This window comes from Papio anubis, chromosome 10 (genome assembly GCF_008728515.1).
Source record: "Papio anubis isolate 15944 chromosome 10, Panubis1.0, whole genome shotgun sequence".
In the NCBI taxonomy this organism is placed as follows: Eukaryota; Metazoa; Chordata; class Mammalia; order Primates; family Cercopithecidae; genus Papio; species Papio anubis.
Window position 1 is genome coordinate 89,690,598 of NC_044985.1, and position 21,974 is coordinate 89,712,571.

The following is a 21,974-nucleotide window of genomic DNA, read 5'->3' on the forward strand; positions in this document are numbered from 1 at the left end:
GCTACCTCCCAAGGGGGTAAGTAGGAAATAATGCAATCGTTGAGAAGTGCTTAGCAGGTGCTAAGGACTGAGTACCACCTTAGTCCCCCATCCCCTTCCCTGTACGTCCCAAAGCATGTGTGTATTTCTTTCTTTCTTTCTTTCTTTTTAATTAGTCTTTTGATTAGTCTGCATGCTCTCAGCCTAGCAACACTCTTCTGTGTCTCTCCACCAGGGGGCACCCTCCTGCCAGGGACCGAGCCCACAGTGGACACGGTGCCCATGCAGCCCATCCCAGCCTACTGGTATTACGTAATGGCCGCCGGGGGCGCCGTGCTGGTGCTGGTCTCCGTCGCGCTGGCCCTGGTGCTCCACTACCACCGGTTCCGCTATGCGGCCAAGAAGACTGATCACTCCATCACCTACAAAACCTCCCACTACACCAACGGGGCCCCTCTGGCGGTGGAGCCCACCCTAACCATTAAGCTAGAGCAAGACCGTGGCTCGCACTGCTGAGGGCCGAAGCAAGAACAGCACCCAAAACAAACGAGAAAGACTGCAAACACGTTGCCTCGATTTTGCACTTTTTTCTCCTCGCCTAGTTTCTGTGTGAACTCTCAGACATCTCTCTCCCAGGTCCCCAACCCTGAGCATTCTTAGCAATCCCAACCATCCTCCTTGGGTTCATTTTGGTTTTTGGTTTTTCTTTTTCCTTTTTGTTGATTCCAAACCAACAAACCCAATTCTAATGCTGCATCTTGGACTATCCGAAGAGATCCACCCCCAAGCACTCCACAACTCAAGGCTCAGCTGGTTTTGTTCCAGAGACTGGTTCGCTTGTTTTTTCCCCTTGCCTTATCCCATACCTCCTCTCAGTGGACAGTCTGCCAGGAGACGTGAGGGGAAGCCTGGATCTGTGTGTATGTACATAGTAGACATGTGTGTGTGTGAATAGCTGTCTGTGTGTGGGTGTGTGAGAGAGAGGCTGGTTCATTGTGTGTGTGTTTGTGGGGGGGGGGGCGGGTGAGTGTTCAGAGAGGGCCCCTTTAACTCTTGTGTTACTTCTCCTGGGGTACATTTTACAGGAAAATAATATACTGTACAAGTTTTGTTTACTTGGAGAAGAGATTGAAGCTTTTTGTTGCCTTATCTAGCTCTGGCTGGGTTTCTGTTGGCTGCCATTATCATCTCCAGGTACCTAAAGAAATAGAGGCCACATGGGATGCAGTGTGGCCTCTCCCATCCCTATCCCCATCCCCGACCCACCTGACCCAAGAGAAGGTTCCCCTAGCACACTCACACAAGACCCCCTTGTCTTCTGGTGTCTTTGAAATGTCAAGATAACAGCCATTGGGTGTGTACGGAACCACCTCTCCAGCCCTGAAGCAGATCTGTCTCATGTTGCCTTATAAAAGAGAAGCTCATAATGAATGTTTAGCTTTTATCAGTTACGTCCAATCTTGGAATAAGTCATAGAGAATAACAAGTCTGGGACTGATGTAGGAAAAACAGTAGTCTATTTAAGTTGAGAGCAGGAGGAGGTGGATGAGAGAAGGGAGGAGAGGGAAGAACTGAAATGTTGTCTCCTCGCCCAGGGTGGTTATTGGGCCCAACCTATGATGGGATTGAGTACGAAGGTTAAAAACTGTATACTTTGGTATTATATTGGTCATTGTAATAGCAGTTGTAAAATATGGGGGAAAAGGGGATCATTTGCTTTCCTTTCATGGTGTTAATGTGTGCCTGAATCTATAGCCACTAAAATGTAAGGCTGTCCACCTGACTTATTTAAATATTATGAGAGAATAGAAAGTAATCCATTTTGAAGTGTACCAATGTGCTGCCCCTTAAAGCATTCATAGCATCTGGCAAATAGGCCCTTGTAGGCTGGCCTGGCGTATCCAGATCTTGCTGCATCGTCACAGAGAAGGTCTAGTGAAGATGTAACCATTGCTGCTCATGTGTCTTCTTGAAGCAACAAGGGGAACAGGATGTAAGAGAGAAGTTGCTAATGATACTACACAAAGGACGGATTAAATAATGAAGTCAATTTCATTGATAGAAAATGCAAATTTTAAGAATCTCAGTGTACGAGGGCTCAGCCTTGGGAGCATTTATTTTTTACCTTCCTGCTAAAAATCCACTGGGGAGGTATAAAATTCACTCCAAAGAAGTTTGCCTGGGCCAAAAGCCTCCGGGTTCCTTCTGAGAACAAAATACTAATGATTTTTTTTTTTTTTTTTGGCTGCTTGGGAGAGACTTTCAGCATTCTTTCACAATATCCAGATATGTCCCTTCAGCACACACACTCAACTTTCTCATCTGGTTCGTTTCATCCTCCCGAAAGAATGGTGCTCTCCCACTCTTATTCTATTTCAAAGAGCTACTCTGTCTCAACCACAGCAGCCCTGCCAAGAAAAGACAAGATGAAAGGCTAGAGCATGTGCTACCTTGAGATTTCAAGAAGTGTCCTACCTCAGCTGAAGACGGAGAAAGAAATGGGGAGTGGGGAGGGGATCAGCCCAGGGTACCATGTGATGACTAATATGCCACTCATTAAGGGCTTTTATCTCGGCTGTCCACATTCAGTCATGCATTTGGGGCCAGGCATGCTTGTTAAATGATTGACATTCCTGTAGGCGCCCCATAGAAGTGTGGCGTCGAGAAATTATATCTGGAAAATGCAGCCAGTGTAGTGACCGACTAAGTTACCATATACCCTGGTGATTCCCCTTCTGTAACAGAAGATGACAAAAATTTGTGAACTTTCTGTATCTTTATCTGATGCCCCAAGTGGCATCTTTATGTACATGCCTTAGTTGAGAATATGAGACTGCTCTAATCTTTGTGAATCCCTTCACACTTCAGCTGAGGATGTCACCTTCTCTGTCTCTCCCCACCCCACAACCTCTGCCTTTGCTCTGTCTACCCCAGCAATTTTCATAGTGTTATCCAGGTACTATGCTAAAAGGTCAGCTCTTCTGTAAAATGCCATGCTTCGCAGCTTTAAAAAGCAAAATTCTGTATTTCACGGAGGGAGGGAAGGGTCACTCTCTTCTAAGAAAAATAGACTGGACAGGCGAATGCATGCATGCATGTGTTTAGAGTTGCTTCTCAGAAGACAAAGAGATGATAGCAACTATTAAAATACGAATGAATGAATGAATGAATGAATGAATGAATGAATGAATGAGTTGAAGGCCTAGCTCGGGCTGATAAAGCTTTTGCCTTAGTAGAGGTTTTATGTCAACACCTTCAGGAGGGAAGCCGTTATTTCTGGGTTGAACTCCCCTTCCTTGGTATTATGCTAGCAATTGCCATCACTTAGTTCCTGGCGAAGGCAGAAAAAAGAAACAAAAAAATCAGCATTGTCATTGACAAAGCTGGATGCTGAAGATGAAGTAAAATTGTCTTTTCCCTTGTCCCACATTTTTGGGATTAAAGCCAGAATTGAATAGGAAATACAGTAATATTTCTGAAGTTGATAGCCTATCTTTAAGAAGACCCTGTCTTTAAAATGAAACTAGCAGGCAAACACCTAAATAATCGAAAATTACCAAAGAACAACAATGAAACAAGAAAACCTAAAGATTTTTACTTCCTATTCTTATTCCTCTCCTTATTACTGTGACACCCCTTGCGTTGCGCAGTTGCCTGTGTGTCAAAATAACTTGTGGACGTTGGAAATTATTTGAAAATGTATTGTGTGGAATGTAATAAAATGATGATATTTTTATACAAACATCTGAGGTTTTTTTTCCCTTTGCCTGTGAGAACAAAGTTGAAATGTAGGCTTTGAGCAAACCAATGCTTCCAAAGTTTACACATCACCTTCTGAGCTACAGGGCATTTCTGTGGGAGGTAGGTGGGTTTTCTCCTTGAGGCTGAATGCCAACTTTTCCTTCTTTTTATTTTTATTACTGCTTGTTAGGATTTTTATCCAATTTGTGCAGCTGAGACAACTTTTATGATTGGTGTGGGATTTTGCAAAAGTTGCTAAGTGCTAAATTGCTAAATGAGATTCCACAAAATTTCTCTTGATGACAAATCCCTGGAGATTAGATTCTACTTTCAAAGGGCTCCGGGGGAGTGGTACCAGCTAAGCTGAATCCTGTACTCAGCTCTGCGGAGACAGATCACTTCCTTTGAAGAAGCAGCAGTGACACCTTACCCCTCACCTACCCAATTATTACTTCCACAGGGATGTGAATCTCCCATTTACGAGCACTTTCCCAGACTAAACGGGAACTTGTAGCATGTTCAGGGCTGAAAGATATTCTAGATTTCATTTTCGAACAGGTAATGAAGATAATTAGATGATGACGGTGGACATGGAGCTTTCGGAGTGGGACATTTTATGAAAGGAACACTATAAAACTTTGAGCAGAGGCACTTGGGGAAACTTACTCAAAAGGCCAAGTCTTTCTTGATGAGTATTTTTCTTTGGTCCTCCTCTTTGGATGGCGACCTACTTATATAAAATATTTCTATCAGAGGGGGACTGGGTTGGGTGGGGTGGGGGAAAATCTAGGCAAGACAGCCTCCCAGCAGTTCATGGTTTCTAGATAGTGGTCAAGAAGAGGTCACAGTAATCCTATTTGCAGATAGGATTTCCCACCACCCCTATTCATGGGATTTATCAGAGGCCTTCTGATAACCTGGGAGCCCTCCTCAGGGGTCCGAGAACCATCCTTAAAGGTCCTGCGAAAATGCACATGTTCAGAAGATCCTATTTCTGCCAGAGTCCTGGTTTTCTTCCTATCCAAACCTAGATCCAGAAAGGAGTGCTTTTTACAGCTGTAAAACCTGTCCAAGTGCTGCTAAAAGGAGACAGATTTCCGGCTTTTAGATCTTACTGGAAGTTCTGTTAGTACAGATGGTTCAGTATAGATGTCACTATCTGTCCTTCGCAGGAGAATAAAGTAGAATGTCTGTGATCACAGCATTTTTTGTTTCCCCAGTGACAAGCTCAATTACCCCTTTTGTCTAAATAACATTTGGCTTTCCTCAAAGCCATTTGTTCCCATTAGTAAAGAATGAAATAAAACATCTCAAAAGTGTTTATTTCAAACAAAGACCCAGGCTCAGTCAACATTTCCTTGAGCTGACCTGGGACCAAACTTGCCAGACTGAACTAAATTAGCCATCACTTATGCTTTGTTGGCATTACTGTTTTTGGAGCCACCTTTGGGAAGTTTCCCACCTTGGTTCCAGTCCCAAGACTTATTTTAAGTGTACTTACTCCCCCTAAAAGGGCAAGGACTGTTACGACTCCAATCTTAGATGTCAAACAGGGCACTGTTACCACCAAACACTCCTCAGTGTGGCATTTCATGTGTAGCCCAAGCATAAATGTTCAGAAATTGTGTTTCCACTGATCATAAATACCAGATGTCAAGGCCTAGGCTGGTCTGTTTCTGCTCCTACCTGGTTCTTTGTGATGGTTTTAGCGTGTGTTCTCTCTTCACCCACTGCCCTCCTAGCTCAGATAACTGAAGCCCAGCCAAGCTGATGTGGCACAGTGTTTATTTTCCTCACCCGTCTTCACGGCCTCTGCAGTTGTTCTGCACAAATGTGTGGCCTTTCTGTAATCTCTGATGAAAAGAGCTACATCCTGAAGTTTTGATTTGCCTGCATTGTGGGCTACACATCTGAGCCAAACTGCAGATCTGTAGGTGAAGGCTTGTTTTTCCTCTTTAATTGTGCAGATCGCTGGGGCTCTCACAGCTGTAATTTGCCTTTCATCCACTTTAGTGACAGCCCAAAGAAAACACAAAACAAATCCAACCAGAGAAAAGGGCGGGGGGTGGTGAGGGGAACACCAGCTGATGATCTTACAATCAGCAGGGAAAAGAATCACCTTATACAAATAAATTAGCAGCTAGGAATAGTGTAGGATTTAATTAAGCCTGACACAGATCAGGTGCACCACAGTATGTATCGAGGTCAGATACAATCAGAAACCCACACCCTTAGGGGTCTTCAGGCCACAAGCCTGGGCCAGAGTATGTTTGCCTTGACTGCTTGGAGGTGTTCTGTTTGGACCCAAACCTAAACACTGAAGAGAGACAAGATTTGGGATATCGCCAAGAGCAAAACCTTATTTAGCATGGTATGGAACAGTGGAGAATCTAGCTGCTTCAGTACAACCAAGCCGAAGCCATTCTTGCCCCAATCCCAGTGGATAAGAGACCTGGAATCATCTCCTTTCTACTGGGTAAAACAGTTGTTCTTGGCCTTTTCTGTCACTGACCCCCGAGAGCCCGCAAAAGCTAAAGTCTCGTGGGCATTGGACCAAGAAATAGGAAAAACCACTTGAAGGGTCAACAACAGAGGTACTGGAGGAGGACTGTTATGTGGGAAAACCTCTTTTCTCGGAGTTTCATTGCTTGAGAGCTTACTGATACTGATGATACAGGGAGGTTGCTGGCGGGAGACTTTATAGTAACTGGCTGGGTTTCTTTAACTCACAAACATGCTCAAAAAGTACAATAATACAGAAAAAGCAAAAGTTGATTTCATTGTTGACCAATCCCAGTCGCCTCCCCAGAGGTAACTGTGAAGAATGGTTTGAGGAGTATGTTTCCAGGCCTTGTTTTATACCTTTACAAACATGTGTGTGTTCATGTTGAGTTATGTGGTTTGGTTAAGCTGGGGTTTAGTTTGGTTTCATTTGGTTTTGTGTAAATGGTAGCATAATGTTTGCTTACTATATTGGATGACTTGCTTCTTTTCGTTTGACATCTTGAGAGTAATTCAGTACATACCAATGCATCTACCCCATCCTTTATATCTGCAGCATAGCATTCTGTATTGTGTTGATATGCCAGAGTGTATTAACTGCTCCCCTGTTGACGAGCATTCAGATTGTGTCTAGTTTTTTTCTGTTTTGTTTTGTTTTGTTTTTTAACTATTATAAACAATACTGCAATGAACATCCTTGAAATTGCTTCTTTGGGCATGTGTTTTACAAAGGATAGAATTTCTGGGTCAAACACATCCCTGTTTTCATTTTAGTAGGTGCTGTAAATGGCTGAGGTTTGCCATTTAAAATGAACCTGTCCCTGCTTGAGAGCACAGCAGAAACTAGTGGACATCCTGGCTGTAGAGCCCCTGCCACATTTGCCCAACCCACATGATCTCTATGCCGATCTCTCTCTACAGTGGGTGTGTTGCTTGCAAGAGAAGACCTTGGGCACTTTTAGCTGAAGAGAATTTTAAACTCAGGGAGTGTTTCTTCAGAACTTTCTTTTTTTAAACTGCCAACTTATGGGGAATATGGACCTGGCTCTAAGTGGCAGCTCCCCAGAGCTGTGGCGGCTGTGTCACTGGAGTTAATTCTGTCCCTGGGTTCAGCAGGCAGAGAGTCCTGTTCTCCATGATTAATGAGTTCCACTTGGTTTCTTCAAAGAGTGCCTGTGCTGTGCCTTGTTGTTATATATTTATGTTTTCTACTAAAAAATTTATGTAAAAACTATCCCTTAAGGTCAGTATGCAGTATTGTGCTGCAGACTAAACTATTCCAGCAGCCAGAGGTAAACCTACATGCAAAGAAAAAGTCTCAAATTTGAGAGGCCTTGGACCCCAGGCCCCCACTCTGGCCCTGAGAGGAGCAGACCTTGTGGACTTCCTTCTGAAGAAGTTCGGGGTTGCAATACCCAAAGGAAAAGCACTAGGCAGTGAGGTGGTTTTCTAGTGGGGTGTTTATAGGCATAGGCAAAGCTACTATCCCCCACACAGGCCAGTAGCAAGGAATGGTGGGTGGAGGAGAAGCCCAGAGACCTGTCAGTCCAAACACCATTTCTAGCAAAAGCACTGCCCTCATTTCTGTGGTGTGCTAAGAGAAAAGGATCATAATAAAGTGGCTTTGACTTTGAACATAACGGAGTGTCTGTGGCTATATAGATCCTGTGTGGGCTTTCTCTGATCTTGCCAAAAATCCAGGGCCATTGCCTCCTGGGCATGAGGCATGAGTATTTAACTCAGGAAAGAAAACAGCACAAGTTGAGATCTGGATGAACTAGAGTACATCTCTCTCTCTCTGACACACACACACACATACACACAGTGCCTTGTTTTGTCTTCTCTGTGTAATTGTGCAAAATTAAATCCTTTAAATATCATGAACATTCCCAAAAACAAAGGCTCTGCTCCAGAATTGGAGTGATAGTATACCATGCCATGGCTTTCAGCAATACCAGTTTCTTTCTCCAGCATCAGGACTTATTAACAGGATACCTGGACTGGACTTCCCCGCAACTTATTAAAGAGCAGCCAGCTCCAGTAATGATGGGTGTGCAGAAAACCTTGAGCCAGAGGCAGTCTTGACCAAAGCCTCATTCTCCAAAGCCTGCTAGTTATTGAAGCTTCATTTAAGCACAAAGAACCTTTTTGTCTCTTTGTGTTTTCTTACTGCCACCCAGGGCCTGCTAGAATAGGAATGAGGATTTCAGGGGCTGGTGTGGGCTTCCCCATGGCTTCTCTAGGGCAGTCCCACAGCTGTCATTGAGAGTGAGATGGTAGTTATTAGGACCTAGATGGGGCCTACATGGATGTGTCAAAGGAGCCCCAGAGATACCTCATTCGCCTTGGGCAATTGTGGTCCAAGAGTGTGAGCCCCATATTAGTGTTTACAGGGGCCCTGGGCCCACAAGCCCATCACTGCTTTCTGGCTCTGCCCCTCCTGATATGGCCATGGTCTCCACCTCTTTCTCTGTGGAGGAGCTGGTGACCACTCATCTGCCTTTCTGCCAGGTGCAGTTTGTCTCCAACCTCCAAACTCCCCTTTCTGCACCTTCCCCCTCTCTTGGTGACCCCTTTTCTTCTCTGGCATCCTTACACTTTCTCTACCCCTTCGTCCATCAACGCCTTCTTCAGAAAAGCATGGGTCAGATTCCTTGACACAGATGCCACATGGCTACTTCCTCCAATAATTGCATTTTTACAGGGGACCACACCTGAAGCCAGAGGAGTTAGTCTCTGAGTAATTACGGTCCTTGGCCACCAGCAAGCTACTGGGGGAAATCATCTCTTGAATGGGCAGAGAGAGGTACATTTTTGGTAGCTGTAAAATGATATCACAGAGTCGTTGATTCTTATTCTTTCTTGTGTTCAGAAGAGGAGCCCATCTTTTAAGTATAGTGAATTCTCTTAGTGACATACAGGTGTACAGTTTCTTTTCAAGGACCTACAAAATAAGAGGGGCTATCTTTAAGAAGACATTCTTCACATTGGAAGTGGATACAGTTTTGATTCTTCAACTCCGTTTTCTCACTTGTCCAAGGTTGTACCAAACCACTCCATCTGAGTGACACAGTGATGTTTCTAACATGCACACCTCAAATATTGGAACTAGACGAGGGGAAAAATTTCAAAGCCCACTGGAAAAAACTCCCTAAGATATAAAGATATATGACTTTTTCCCCTAGCATATCAGGAAAAATTAAGGCTACAGAAGAGAGGAAAAAACAACAGGTTTTCCCTGAAATGCTGTTTTTGCCACCCTCATGCCCTAAGAGAAGGTAGCCAACAAAAGAAATGAAAAGAGCCAATTGCTTGTTCACATATCTATTTACAACAATGGAGAATAGCTGATTTTTCAAAGACTTGGGGTAAAAAAGAGGTTCTAGAATTTTCTTTCATCAGCTTTGCTGTGGTTTTCCAGTCCGCACAATTGTGAAGCCTGTTTTTATAGCCAAACATGTCTCTGGCTGCATTTTTCTTCTTTTCATGCCATTGTTGGGGCTCATTGGAGGCATTCTGGCCTCAGCTACTCATCCGCCTCCACACTTGAAAGTATTACTAGGTCTTTTCACAGTCTTCTTGTTTGCAGTCAGTATTTCCAATTCTTTTTAGTGTTTCCTTCTAGTTATTCAACTAAAAATAATAGAAACGAATGGCTAAATTCAAGATCAAACTCTTCCGGTAATCTCATACCAAGCCCCCTCCTTTTTTTTCCACACTTGAACCATTTGAAAAATTCCAAAAAATATTTTTTCCATGACCTTGCCTAGATTTGGCTGTAGCCCAAGAGATAAAAACACATGATAAAGGCTCTTCTGATGGTGCTTCTAAACTCAAGCCAAACCCAGCAAGGAAGGAATGGCTCTCAAGTAGCCCGACTTCTTAACGGAGGAGATTTGGCAAAGTTTAGATCAACACCTGAACATTTGGCTCCTTATTGCAACTTGGATGAACAAACTGAATTGGGAAATTAAGTGTAGTGGGGAAGGGGGACCTTCAGCCAATGCTAAATATTAAACTGAATTAAACTGAATTTTGAAGTGCCAAGAAGAATCTCCTTAGTCCTTTGTTATTTATCTTTTACTGAGGTCTCAGTGTTGTATTTCCTGCTGGGATTAAAAGAGAATGGCTTAGAGAAATTTCTGGAGGCTACTCCCATCTGAAAAATCCAGCGATTTAACTGGCCCATGGGGTTCAGAAATTGGAATCAAGTTCAACAAAGGTACTAAGTGGCCAAGAGCTTATCCCAAATAAATCACAGCCCCCAAACAAAGTGTTGAAAATCTATGGCTTACTCTCAGTTCTGCTGCTGATTTATTCAATGACTTATTGCACTTCTCTACCCTCCCTCCTCAATTTCATCTCTAAAGTCAAAGTGATGACACCTGGGACCTGTGAACATGAATGATTTCAGTAGTTTCCTGTGTGTAAGCGGCTCTTCGATCCTGGCCTTCAAGGCTGGTAGAAGTGTGGTGGGTTAAGTGGATGTACTAAGACTGGCTTTCCATGAGGTTTTCTCAGCCCAGCCTCAGTTAACATGGAGGCTTAAAACTATGGGCACAATTTACCCACTTTGTCAGTTCCTCAGTCCCCAGTTAGTAGGACTGAGTCCTGAGCCAAACAGGCAAGTATTGAACACATGGAAATTCATGGGTTCTCTTGACCTGTCCTTTTTGTGGTCTTCTCTTTCTGTGCACACCTTAAAACAAATGGTTTCAGGGAGTGGCCACTCCCAGGAGAGGACAGAGTTAGGGTGAAGAATGGGGCAGTGAGCATCGTGAGGCAATGCAGCCCTTTTGTTCAGAAGTTGCCTTGTCTCCCTCAACCATCACCCTCTTCAAAGAGCCCTCATCAGAAAGGCCCTCATACCTTTCTCATTTCCTTCCTGTAAAGACAAGGGAATTCTAGAGCAGAGGAGAGCAGCAGTGTTTACTTTACAGAGGAGCAAATGGAGACCCAGGGAGGTCAATGACTGGTCAAGGCTCTGACACCTGAGGCAGAACGAGATGGGAGGTAGGCATTCCACCCCCAGCCTGGGGCCCTCCACATCCCACACCACTTCCTTCAGTGCAGGGTGATGCTGCCACTCATCAGGCTTCTGAGTGTCTCTGCTGCACACTCCGGATGACAACCCTGTCATCAGCTTCAAGCAGGCCTCTTAATCCACTGCTCAGGGTTGGCATGGAAGGGACTCTTCAAAGAAACGAGCACGTCAGTGACCTGAAATGATCTGTGTATGAGTGTCCCAAGGGCTGTCTTAAATTATTTATCCAAAAGTAACCAGTGGTTTGGGGCAGACTTCTCGCTTTCCTGGCCATATTGTGAAGCTCCTTTACAATGCAGGAAGTAAACAGTGTCAAGGCCAATACGCTCACAGTAGAAACAGCGAAGGCTGCGAATTTTCTGTAAGAAACTGCATAAAAGCAAACTAATGAAGGAATGCTAATCCCAAATAATCTTAACTTAGAAGAAGGAAGAAAGTGAGAGAGACAGGAAAGATAAAAAATGTGTGTGTGTGTGTGTGTGTGTGTGTCACAGAAAGAGAGAGTGAGAGAGAGAATGGAAAGGGCCATGAGAGAGGGCCTTCTTATTTGAGGACTAAATCATACTCAGTAGGAATTTCCAGGCAGCAGGTTGGAGTGTCTTGGGGTGTGTCTCCTGAGCAGCATGTGTGGTCTTGCACTACCAGGCAGTGTTCCAGGGAGAAGCTTATTTCATTAGAAGAGGTTGGGTTTGTGACTCGGTATGGCTGTTCACCTTTTGTGCCATAGTGTTGCAATTTACTGACAAACACACTAGAGAATATTTGACTCTTCTAGGGTGGAGGGTGTTTCTGGAATAGTCCTGTGGGTGTTTTCATAACTAGTCACCCTGGTCTCTCATTCCAAAAAATCAGGACAACAGATGAGTGAGACCTTGAATCATGCTTCACCGGGTACCTACTCTGTCTCTTGATGATGCGAGAAGGGACACTGACCAAAACAAGGTGACTTTTTGGCCTGAGACTGATCTCCATATGAAAATGACCAGAGTTTTGTGAAGTTGGGTTGTATTTGTTTTTAAGCAGTAGACACCGTGCCCACTTGATTACTCAAGCTCTGTAAAACCCCTTCCAGTCATTCATTTGGAGTTGACCTCTTTCTCTCACTATGCTGTCTGCAACAGCTAGGGAAGGGGATAGGTGTTAGGGATTGGGAGGGCAGAGATCTGACTCTCACATAGATATATGCAAGGTGGGAGATTTGTGGCAAAGCAAGGCGATCTCTTTGAATTCCTTGATGAGCCTGATATGAATGAATGCAAGCCCAAAGACAAGAGATTGGGTGCCATGTTTGAAAGCATTTCTATCAATCAGACAGATAAAGGAGAAAGAAATCTCTCAATGCCCAACTTGCAGCAGCCTCAATTCCAAAGTATCCTGCTCCCCACTCCCACATTTTCCTTCCTGGTAGTGGCCCAGGTTCATTTGCCCAGTCCCTGCCCTGCACTCCAGCAGCACTTTGGAGTCCTCTCCGCAATGCCTCGCTTTCTTTCATGCTAATTTGGCATGGGTGAGTCTTCACTTCCCAACCACACTGAAGGGCTTTGATGGTAGACACCTGGTCCCTTACATCTTTATTTTCCAAAGTCCTCAATTTGTCTCCCAGCCATGCAGTAAGCCCTCTTACTAAGTTGGTGTTAGGTTGGTTAGTTGGTTAATGAAAACTGCCCTTTGAAGAACAACGTAATTTAGTTTCCTGCTCTGGGTGATGCCTATCATGGAAAGCATGAAACCCCAAATTTCAGATCCCCACATCTTCAAGTTCATGAGAAGCCCCTCAAAGCCCTACTCCATCAGAGTAGTGAGCGAGTGAAACAGGCAACCAAAGTGTGTATCCAGCCAACCTGGATCTGAGATAAGGCAGACTCTTTTATTAGAAGGGAGCAGTAGGGATATGGTGGTAGTTACAGTGCCCCAGCCACACCCAAAGAACTTGAATGCAGACTGGGGATCTACCTTGGCCCTAATACAATATTTGAGAGTCAGTATTTGTAGTCAGGCTGACCTGAAACTGAATCCACACAGGGGCCTAGAAGGAAACAGGGTCATGGGAGCACAAAGGTTGAAAGCAGAACTTGTGTGGGTGGTAAGATCCCTTCCTGACCTGCATTCTTCTAGCGGTGCGGCCCATTCCACTCTCCCGAGCCCATCTCACACTCACAAACACACGCACCCACTAAAACAGAGTCCTGGAAGTTCTTCTCCAAGTTTTCCCCATTGAAAACAAAATTCTGAGTCCCTGGTTCCTTTCTCCCACTCTCTCCTGATGTCTGCCCTGACTTCGGCAGCTAGGTCCGCCATCCTGCGGCTGCCATTTCCCCTTTCCAGGGAGCTGCTGCCTCTACCCTCTGCCTTGGGCCCCTAGTTCATCATTCTCCCTCCTGCCTCCCAGAGGCCAGTAGCTTTACCCCTTGGTTTTCCTGGTAGCCACTTACCTGCCGCACCTTGCCTTTTCTTTGCTAGAACTACAGGGACCTGGTGAGAGAACCACATTCCTTCCTGCCAGCCTCCTAAGGAAACAGGCTGCAGTTTACCTACCAGGCTAAACAGAAAAGGAAAGTGGCCGGCAAAGGGCAAAGACGCTTTTGAGAGAGAGAAAGCTCTTAATCAAACACAGATATCAAGAATATTAGCAAGGGGACTAGAGAAAATTGCTATCAAAGTAAATGGTTTTTTGTACAAATGTTCCCTTTATTTGTGTTTTCCCCAGTGTGCCGTTCGTTCTTTAAGGCTTGGTGAACAGATGCGTTTTTGAAAATGTTGATTAACTTATCCTTTTTTTGACCCCCTTCCCACTCACTCAAACTCAGGGGAGCAGTGATTATACAAAAAGCCAAGTCAAGCCACTAAAGTGTTCTTCTTCACCTTAAGTAGCCTTTGATTCTCCAGGTGCAGAAATCTCAGCTGCATCTGGGCAATTGATTTCATTGAGTCTTAGAAATGGGCCAATTCTTAGGAAATCATCTCATCCAGTCCTCAACCTCCAGAGACAAGAGGCTGTGATCTCCTGGGATAAAATGTTCTCAAAATCATTAGCATCCTTTTACCCTTTTTCCTTCAAGATCAATGCCACATTCACCCCTTTCCAGCCAGTGATCTATGGTATCCTAAGACTTCTTTGAGGGTGTGAGATGGAGCAAGAGGGCACTCCAGCCTCCAAGAATTCATCACATCCTTGGCAAAAACAAGATCCCTAAAAGCAAGCATAGGATTTGGCCCAGGAGTCACTGGCAGGAGCCCCATGGTTCTCATCCTAGGCTGATTCACCTATTCTTATCCAGTGTTCTGCCTCTTTTACTGGTGAAGATGTTAACACATATGAGTGGCCCATCAAACCAATTAATTGTTGGAAATGTGACGGTTTTCTTCCATGTTGTTGTTGTTGTTGTTTTTTCATATGGAAAAAAACCCTCTGGGTTGACTTTCACAAGCTCGATTTGATCCCTGTGACAAACACCACCTGCCTCCTGTTGATTCATGTTCACATTTCCCTTCCAAGGAAACAACCTGCTCTGTCGGGGCCTGGAGAAGAATGCAGGGAGTGGGCATTTAGGTGGGGAGGCTGGCGTGGCCTGCAGGTGCCAGTTGCTGTGCTTTAAACATGCCAGGAATGGGCTGGAGTTATGGAGGATTGGTGCCACATGGCATCAATCTTTTCAAGTGGGGTCTTGGCCAGTTGTTTTGTGCATCCCTTACTAGTGACCGAGGGGGATGAGAATGTGCTTTAGCACTCTGGCCAGAAATGAGGACTTCTAAGATGATTAAAACCATGGCCTCCAGGAAAAGACTGAATTTCAAGTGTGACAGTGATGGATCAATGCTCAGTTCAGATCATGGTCAAGTAGATCTTCCCTGAGATATAGTGCTGATGAGGGAAGCTTTCAGGATGGTCTAAAGTTCTTTTTCTCCCTCTTGTCTGATACTTCAGCCATTTGAGATTTTGATTTTCTTTTAAGCCTTGATTTTTGGATTTCAATTTAGAGTAGTGACTTCAAGATTGTTTATCTGACTTGGTGGAACAAAACTCTGAAAGGGCCATACACATTCACTGGGGCTGTCTTGAGCTGGCAGCTTGGAAAGGCATAATTAGCTTGTGAGATAGGAAGAAATGGTAAGATGCTGCTGTTCCCATGCATTTGATGTTCTCTATTAATGTTATACCATTTCAGACAGAAAATTTTCATTGGTTCTGTTTTCTATAAGTTGGACAGCACAGTGAATAGAGAGACCTGTATTATCACCCTCCCAAATTATCATGAAAAAGAAAGAGATAGACAGTGATAATACTGGAGAAAATTCATAGTAAATTAACTTAGTCCGGCTAGTCAGATTGGATGCCCATCTTTGATCTATTCTAAACCATGGAGAAAGCCAATAGGAAAAATAGACTTGGGAAGAAGGATGAGAGATATTAGCACAGATACGTGAAGGTCAACAGGCATTACGACATGCCTTCCGTTTCTGCTCTTAAATTAAAACATATAATGATGAAACAAGACTTCCTTAAACTACCATATGTTTACATGAAATCCAGAGGATAAAGACTCTGATGATTTTGTGCCCTCTGAGATGTGTGCCTATGAAGAGGTGCAGCATGCTATACTAAATGGACATCCCAGTAAAGGCAGCTGCTGTTGGGCATAAGATGCCATTGAAGGTGCCTTAAATGAAACCAGTGTTCCTAATGAATGCCAGTCATTGAAAAGGCACAGTGGCAGGGGTTGCTTGGCACTGAAGACCCAGAGTTTCTTCTTATTTCTGTGTTACTGGTTGTGGTTGGTGGAAGATACAGGTCATATGAAGGAGAACAATCCAGTAATGTCCATACTGAATTATCTAGAAGTGGAGGTGATTCTCTAGCTGTCTGCCAGAATGGGGAGTCATTCTCATAAAGATTGCCTCCCTGCCTTTTAGCCATGGTGATAGAACTTGTTATTAACTTGTTTTTATTTTCTTTATATTATAGTGGACATCCCAGAAATACATGAGAGAGAAGGATATGAAGACGAAATTGATGGTGAGTATTGTTATGATTTAGCAGGTAATCGTAAAATTCAAGTTTGGTTATAAAGACGTCAACAAAAATAATGCCCAGGGTATGGGAGGGCCAAAATTTAGAACTATCAGTCAGAAATATATAAAAGAATCTGGAGAAAAATGAGGGAACCATCAATGGGTCTGCCAGGGTCAACTTTAGAGGTTTAGAAAGTATATTGAGTTCCCTCTGCTTAATCTGAAACAGATCCCCTCTTTCCAAGAAACTTGTTACCTGGATGGACTTCAAATCTGAATAAACCCTTTACAAGTGAAAGATCAGCTCCTCTATATGTATCATTGCCTGAATCTTTTGACCTTCTCCAAAAAATGGCCTGAGTAAATGAGCATAATGTGAATATTCTCCCAGACCTGCTGTGGTTTCTGGTTCCCTGGCTTGGGGGGAACCTTCCTCACACTATTCAAGATTCCAATTCGGAGCTTGTTGCAAGATTTAGGTTTCTTTTTCACACTGACCATCTCGTATCTTTATATTTATTCCAAGCTCTATTTTTTCACTGCAAATACACATACTTCAAGAGGCTAGAGGGCTGCTGAGCAAATATGTAGATGTAATTTCTTCCCTCAACTCGTAATAGCACAGGTCTCTCTCTGGGCTTCTCTGCATGCCAGAGTTGATCTCCAACAGACTCAACAGCAAGATTCCACTTAAAGAATAACTGTAGACTAAGATTTATGCATTTAAGAAGAACAGTTTATACAGCAGCTGCTTTTAACCTGCCCTTAATCAGAAACTTCATGTGTAGTTATAGAAACTGGAGCAACTCACCCAAACAGCACCTTGTTAACTGACTGCAGACTCTCCCTGCAAACCCAGTCCAGCACTCCTTTTATGGGCAAAAGTGCATGACCAACCTACATGGAGAGACTGCAGTGGATCAGGCAGAGGCACACTGGGATGGAGTAGAAAGGGCAATGGGTAAGGAGACAGAAAGCCTGATTTCCATTCCTACTTTAACTGCTTGCTAAGTCCCGCGACCTGGAGTGAGTTACCTAGTCACTTAATTTCTTTAAACCTCAGTTTCCTCACCTATTGAAATATATATAATATCCTACCTTCTTCATGGGATTATTAGGAGATTTCAAAAAATGATGCCCAGATATGGGCATGCCTTATCCACGCTATAGAAACGTAATTAGATTAGTCTGCTAGGGCTTCCAGAACAGAGTACCACCGACTGGGTGGCTTACAACAGACATATATTTTCTCACAGTTCTGGAGGCTAGAAATTTAAGATCGAGGTGTGGGCAGGATTGGTTCTTTCTGAGGGCTGTGAGAAAGAATCTATTCTAGCTCTTTCTCCTTGACTTGGAGACGGCCATTTTCCTGTTCATACGAAATTATCTCGTGTGTGTCTCAGAATTTCCCCTTTTTCTAAGGATACTACTCTTATGGGATAAAGGCCCACCCTCATGACCTTATTTTAACTTGATAACCTCTGTAAAGGCCTTATCTCCAAATAAGGTGGTGAGAGTTAGGACTTTGACATGAATTTAAGTGGCTGGGAAGGGGATACAGTTCAACCCGTAACAATAAGGCATGATGCCTTATTATTAAAGGAGGTCTGGTGGCTTGGGAAAATCTGCTGCTTATATGGCCAGGAATGCCAAATTAGGAAACTCATTATGTGCAAATAGTCCCAGACTGTCCTTTCATTAGCTTGAGGTTGGAAAGGAGGGATGTAGAGGTCTCCTTAAACACAAAGCCATCCCAGGTGCTGCAGAGCCACCCCAAAGGTGCTGTTAAAATCAGAGCTTACCTAGTGTAAGTCAAATTATTTAAATATTGGGTACTTTGTACTTACTATGTGCCAGACACCAAGCACTTTACAAATATTAGTTCATGTAATCCTCCTAACAACCCAGTTGAGGCAGATTTTACTGTTATCCCCATTTGAAAGAGGAGAAAACTGAAGCAAAGAGAGGTTCAATAGCTTGCCCAAAGTTACACAGCTAGGATGTGGCGAGGCTGGACTTTGAACCCAGGCAGACTAATTCCAGAGCTGCTGCTGCTACTGCTGTGCTCTGAAGAGCCTCTGGGCTGGGGAGGCTCAGTCACTTCACCCTGACATAGGCAGTGCCTGCAATCTCTCGTGTATTTTATGTATTGCAGATGAATATGAGGTGGACTGGAGCAATTCTTCTGCAACTTCAGGGTCTGGCGCCCCCTCGACTGACAAAGAAAAGAGCTGGCTGTACACGCTGGATCCCATCCTCATCACCATCATTGCCATGAGCTCGCTGGGTGTCCTCCTGGGGGCCACCTGTGCAGGCCTCCTGCTCTACTGCACCTGTTCCTACTCGGGCCTGAGCTCCCGCAGCTGCACCACGCTGGAGAACTACAACTTCGAGCTCTATGACGGCCTTAAACACAAGGTCAAGATGAACCACCAGAAGTGCTGCTCCGAGGCATGACATATTGCACCTGAATCCTATCTGACGTTTCATTCCAGCAAGAGGGGCTGGGGAAGATTACATTTTTTTTTCCTTTGGAAACTGAATGCCATAATCTCGATCAAACTGATCCAGAATACCGAAGGTATGGACAGGACAGAAAAGCGAGTCACAGGAGGAAGGGAGATGCAGCCGCACAGGGGATAATTACCCCCCTAGGACCGCGGTGGCTAAGTCATTGCAGGAACAGGGCCGTGTTCTCTGCTAGGACAAAACAGGAGCTCATCTCTTTGGGGTCACAGTTCTATTTTGTTTGTGAGTTTGTATTATTATTATTATTATATTTTATTTCTTTGGTCTGTGAGCAACTCAAAGAGGCAGAAGAGGAGAACGACTTTTCCAGTATAGAAGCGGAGCAGTGATGATTATTCTCCGCTTTCTCTTTCTAATCAACACTTGAAAAGCAAAGTGTCGTTTCAGCCTTTCCATCTTTACAAACAAAACTCAAAAAAAGCCGTCCAGCTTATCCCATCCTCTGATTGTCTTATGACTTAAGGGATTTACTGTGGTGTAGGTTCTGCCAGCCAACCCTACAAGCTGCCGTTTCCAGTCCTAGCATTTAAGTAGGATGTTGTTGCCTTTAACTTTTTTTATCCAGGGGAAAATTGCCATTTTAGGGTCAGCATGAACAGCTCTTTCTTGTATGCGATTTAAAACAAACCGGAAAGGAAACTTCACACGTCAAAATCCATAGAAGCACCCGGATGAGCCTTAAAGTGCTTTGTGAGTGAATAGGAGCCATTCGCTAATTCTAGACCCACAGTGTCTGGTGGTGGGGCTTCCCTTGTGGGGCTTCTGGTGGTGGTTTTGCCTTTTCTTTTCCCTCCTCCATGTTCTTCTAAAACATATACATATATACACACACATACACACATTTTTCAGGTCTCTAAGCCCCTCGAAGCAGCGTTGTGTGATATTCTCAGAGACAGGGGAAAATAGAGGGAAAAATAGACTGTTGGTATGTTTTTCCCATCAATGAGATTCTGTAACTGGTCACCACTGGACGGGAAGGAGAACAGTGGAGAGGGAAAGAGAAGCCCAACCTCTGTGATCCTATGAGGGCCAAGGCTGAGCAGTGTAGACAGAGACCCTTTGAAATGCATTTGTCTCTCGAATAGGCTAGTAAACACTGACTTCTCCTTTGGGTTACAACCACCATTTCAACCTTTCGGGAGAGTCAGAGCTAGGATGTACAAGAACTGATTCTAACCAGAAGTCTGCAAGTACTGTGGACAAGAATGTTAACCACACTGCTTCAACCTTGAGAGACCTAGGTTCTCACACACATGCACACACACATGCACGCATGCATGCACACCAATTTGTGTTTTTTTATTAAGTGCCTTGAAAAAATGAAGAAAAATGTATTTTCCCTCTATGTAAAAATTAGTGAATATCTTACGAATTAAGGCATTCCTCTTTCCCTAATCCCGATGGCTCCATTCCCAAGTACCCCAACTCACCACTGATCCTACTAAAGGAATGAGCCCTGCTACCCAAGTGGTAGTCATAGCCCTAGATGACTCTCAACTACTTTTCAAAGGGAGGCATCAGGAATAGAATGAAACTGTGTGAAGGATAAGATTGTTCGCATCAAGGTCCAAATCTTGATTTCATATTAACGCCTAAGGATTGCCTGTGTGCTGGAAATATATTTGAAACTCAACCAGTATGCCCAGCCTATTGCATATCAATGTCAGACCATTTTTGCTGCTATGGTCACCCACAATTTCATTTGTCTTATACCCAGGTGAAAGGGGAAGGGTGAATGGGACTGGCTGGTTCCTTTAAATGTTAACTTATGGAAATGCTAGTTCAAATGGTAATGTCACAGTGTTTTGTATGCAGAGAGCAAAGTTCAATCAACAGCTATTTATTCATGTGTGTGTGTCTTTGCGCCTTTGAGTTCTCTGTATCTACTGTGTATGTGAATGGTCATGTGGGACTCAGTGGTGGTGTTGTGACTTTGACCTAGGGCCGAGTGTCACAACTGATCTTGGCATTCGGCACTCATTGGCACAGTGGTAGTTAGAGGTGAAAAGTAGAGCTGTCAAGCCCAAGGGCTTAGCTTTAGGGCTCCCCGAGTTGGACCCACAGCAGAAGCAAGATTTTAACGAGCCCCTTCCCTCTTCACCCTCCCATGATGCTCAGTGTTCAGAAAGCTGGTAAATCCTAGGGATTTCCAGAAGTAGCCTGCAGAAGAAGGTAAGTTTGAAAGCCTACTCCAGCGGTCCTGATGCTCTTATGCCCAGTGAGCCATTTTACAGTTCTCCAAAGTCTAGCCCTGTCTCAGACCTGCACTTCACCTCTAAGTTATGTACAACTCAACTTGCATCCCTCTAAAAGTCCTATATCCATATTCACCTTTGGGTGATTGGAGGCCCTGAGTGGGTCTTGAATGCTAAACAGAAGCAGGGTACACAGGGCTACATGTAGATACCTCACCAAAGCTGGAGGCTGGTCTGTTGTAAGACAGAAAGAAAGACAGCTGGGCCCAATTTTGACTTGGCCAGGGGACACCTTGGTGTGTTTGTTATCTTTATCTGTGGGTAGGCTAGCTGACCCATCTCCTTGAGTCATTCCCTTCGGGAAACCCCACTCCCAGTATTGATCTCCTTTTTGCCTTGTACTAAATGACATATTACCTCCACGCTCTCCCGGACTAGGCGGTCAACAGGGCCACAGGGTTGCTTTCTGTCTTTGGTGGGGCACGGGAGTTGACAGGGATGAGGGTCCAAGGAATAAGCATGAATGACAAGAAACAAGGGAAAGAGTTAACCTGTCACATAGTAGGTTAACTTTTCCAGGGTTTGCAGTTAAAGGTATTCGACCATTCGCTGGCTGAGCCAGATCACGGGAACTTGAGAGCTTTTACTGTGATTCTTCAATGTAAAAAAACAAACAACAATGTCAAACTGTGTTTATATGATTTGTATAAAGCCTTTTTAAGATTACTATTTAAATAAACATTATACCAGAGATATTTTTCTGTATCTTTTTTTTGTTGTTGTTGTTTGTTTTGTTTTGTTTTGTTTTTCCTGCCTTGTCTTCATTGGAGACAAACAGATCCGGGATAAGGGTGACCAAATTGTCCCACTTTGCCTGAGACTTTTTCTGGTTTTTGGTACTGAATGTCCTGTTGAAACAGGATAGTTCCCTTGACCCCTTCACAGGACTCATGACAGGTGGCTTGCTTACTCAG

The 21,974-nt window shown here is 44.1% G+C and overlaps 1 protein-coding gene across 6 annotated transcripts in view; it reads left to right on the forward strand.

Moving 5' to 3' along the window:
- NRP2 (neuropilin 2) overlaps positions 1-21,755 on the forward strand; it is a 115,166-nt gene extending 93,411 nt beyond the window's left edge. For 3 of the 6 annotated variants that reach the window (XM_009182849.4, XM_003907840.5, XM_009182855.4), the window contains 2 exons: positions 16,230-16,280; positions 18,432-21,755. In XM_009182849.4, the coding sequence (XP_009181113.1) occupies positions 16,230-16,280; positions 18,432-18,733 (353 nt within the window). In that variant the 3' untranslated portion in view covers positions 18,734-21,755. Of the gene's footprint in view, positions 1-214; positions 3,724-16,229; positions 16,281-18,431 lie in introns of those variants that run through there. The other 3 variants (XM_009182851.4, XM_003907842.5, XM_009182852.4) reach the window with 2 other exon arrangements.
- Positions 21,756-21,974: the final 219 nt, after the last annotated feature.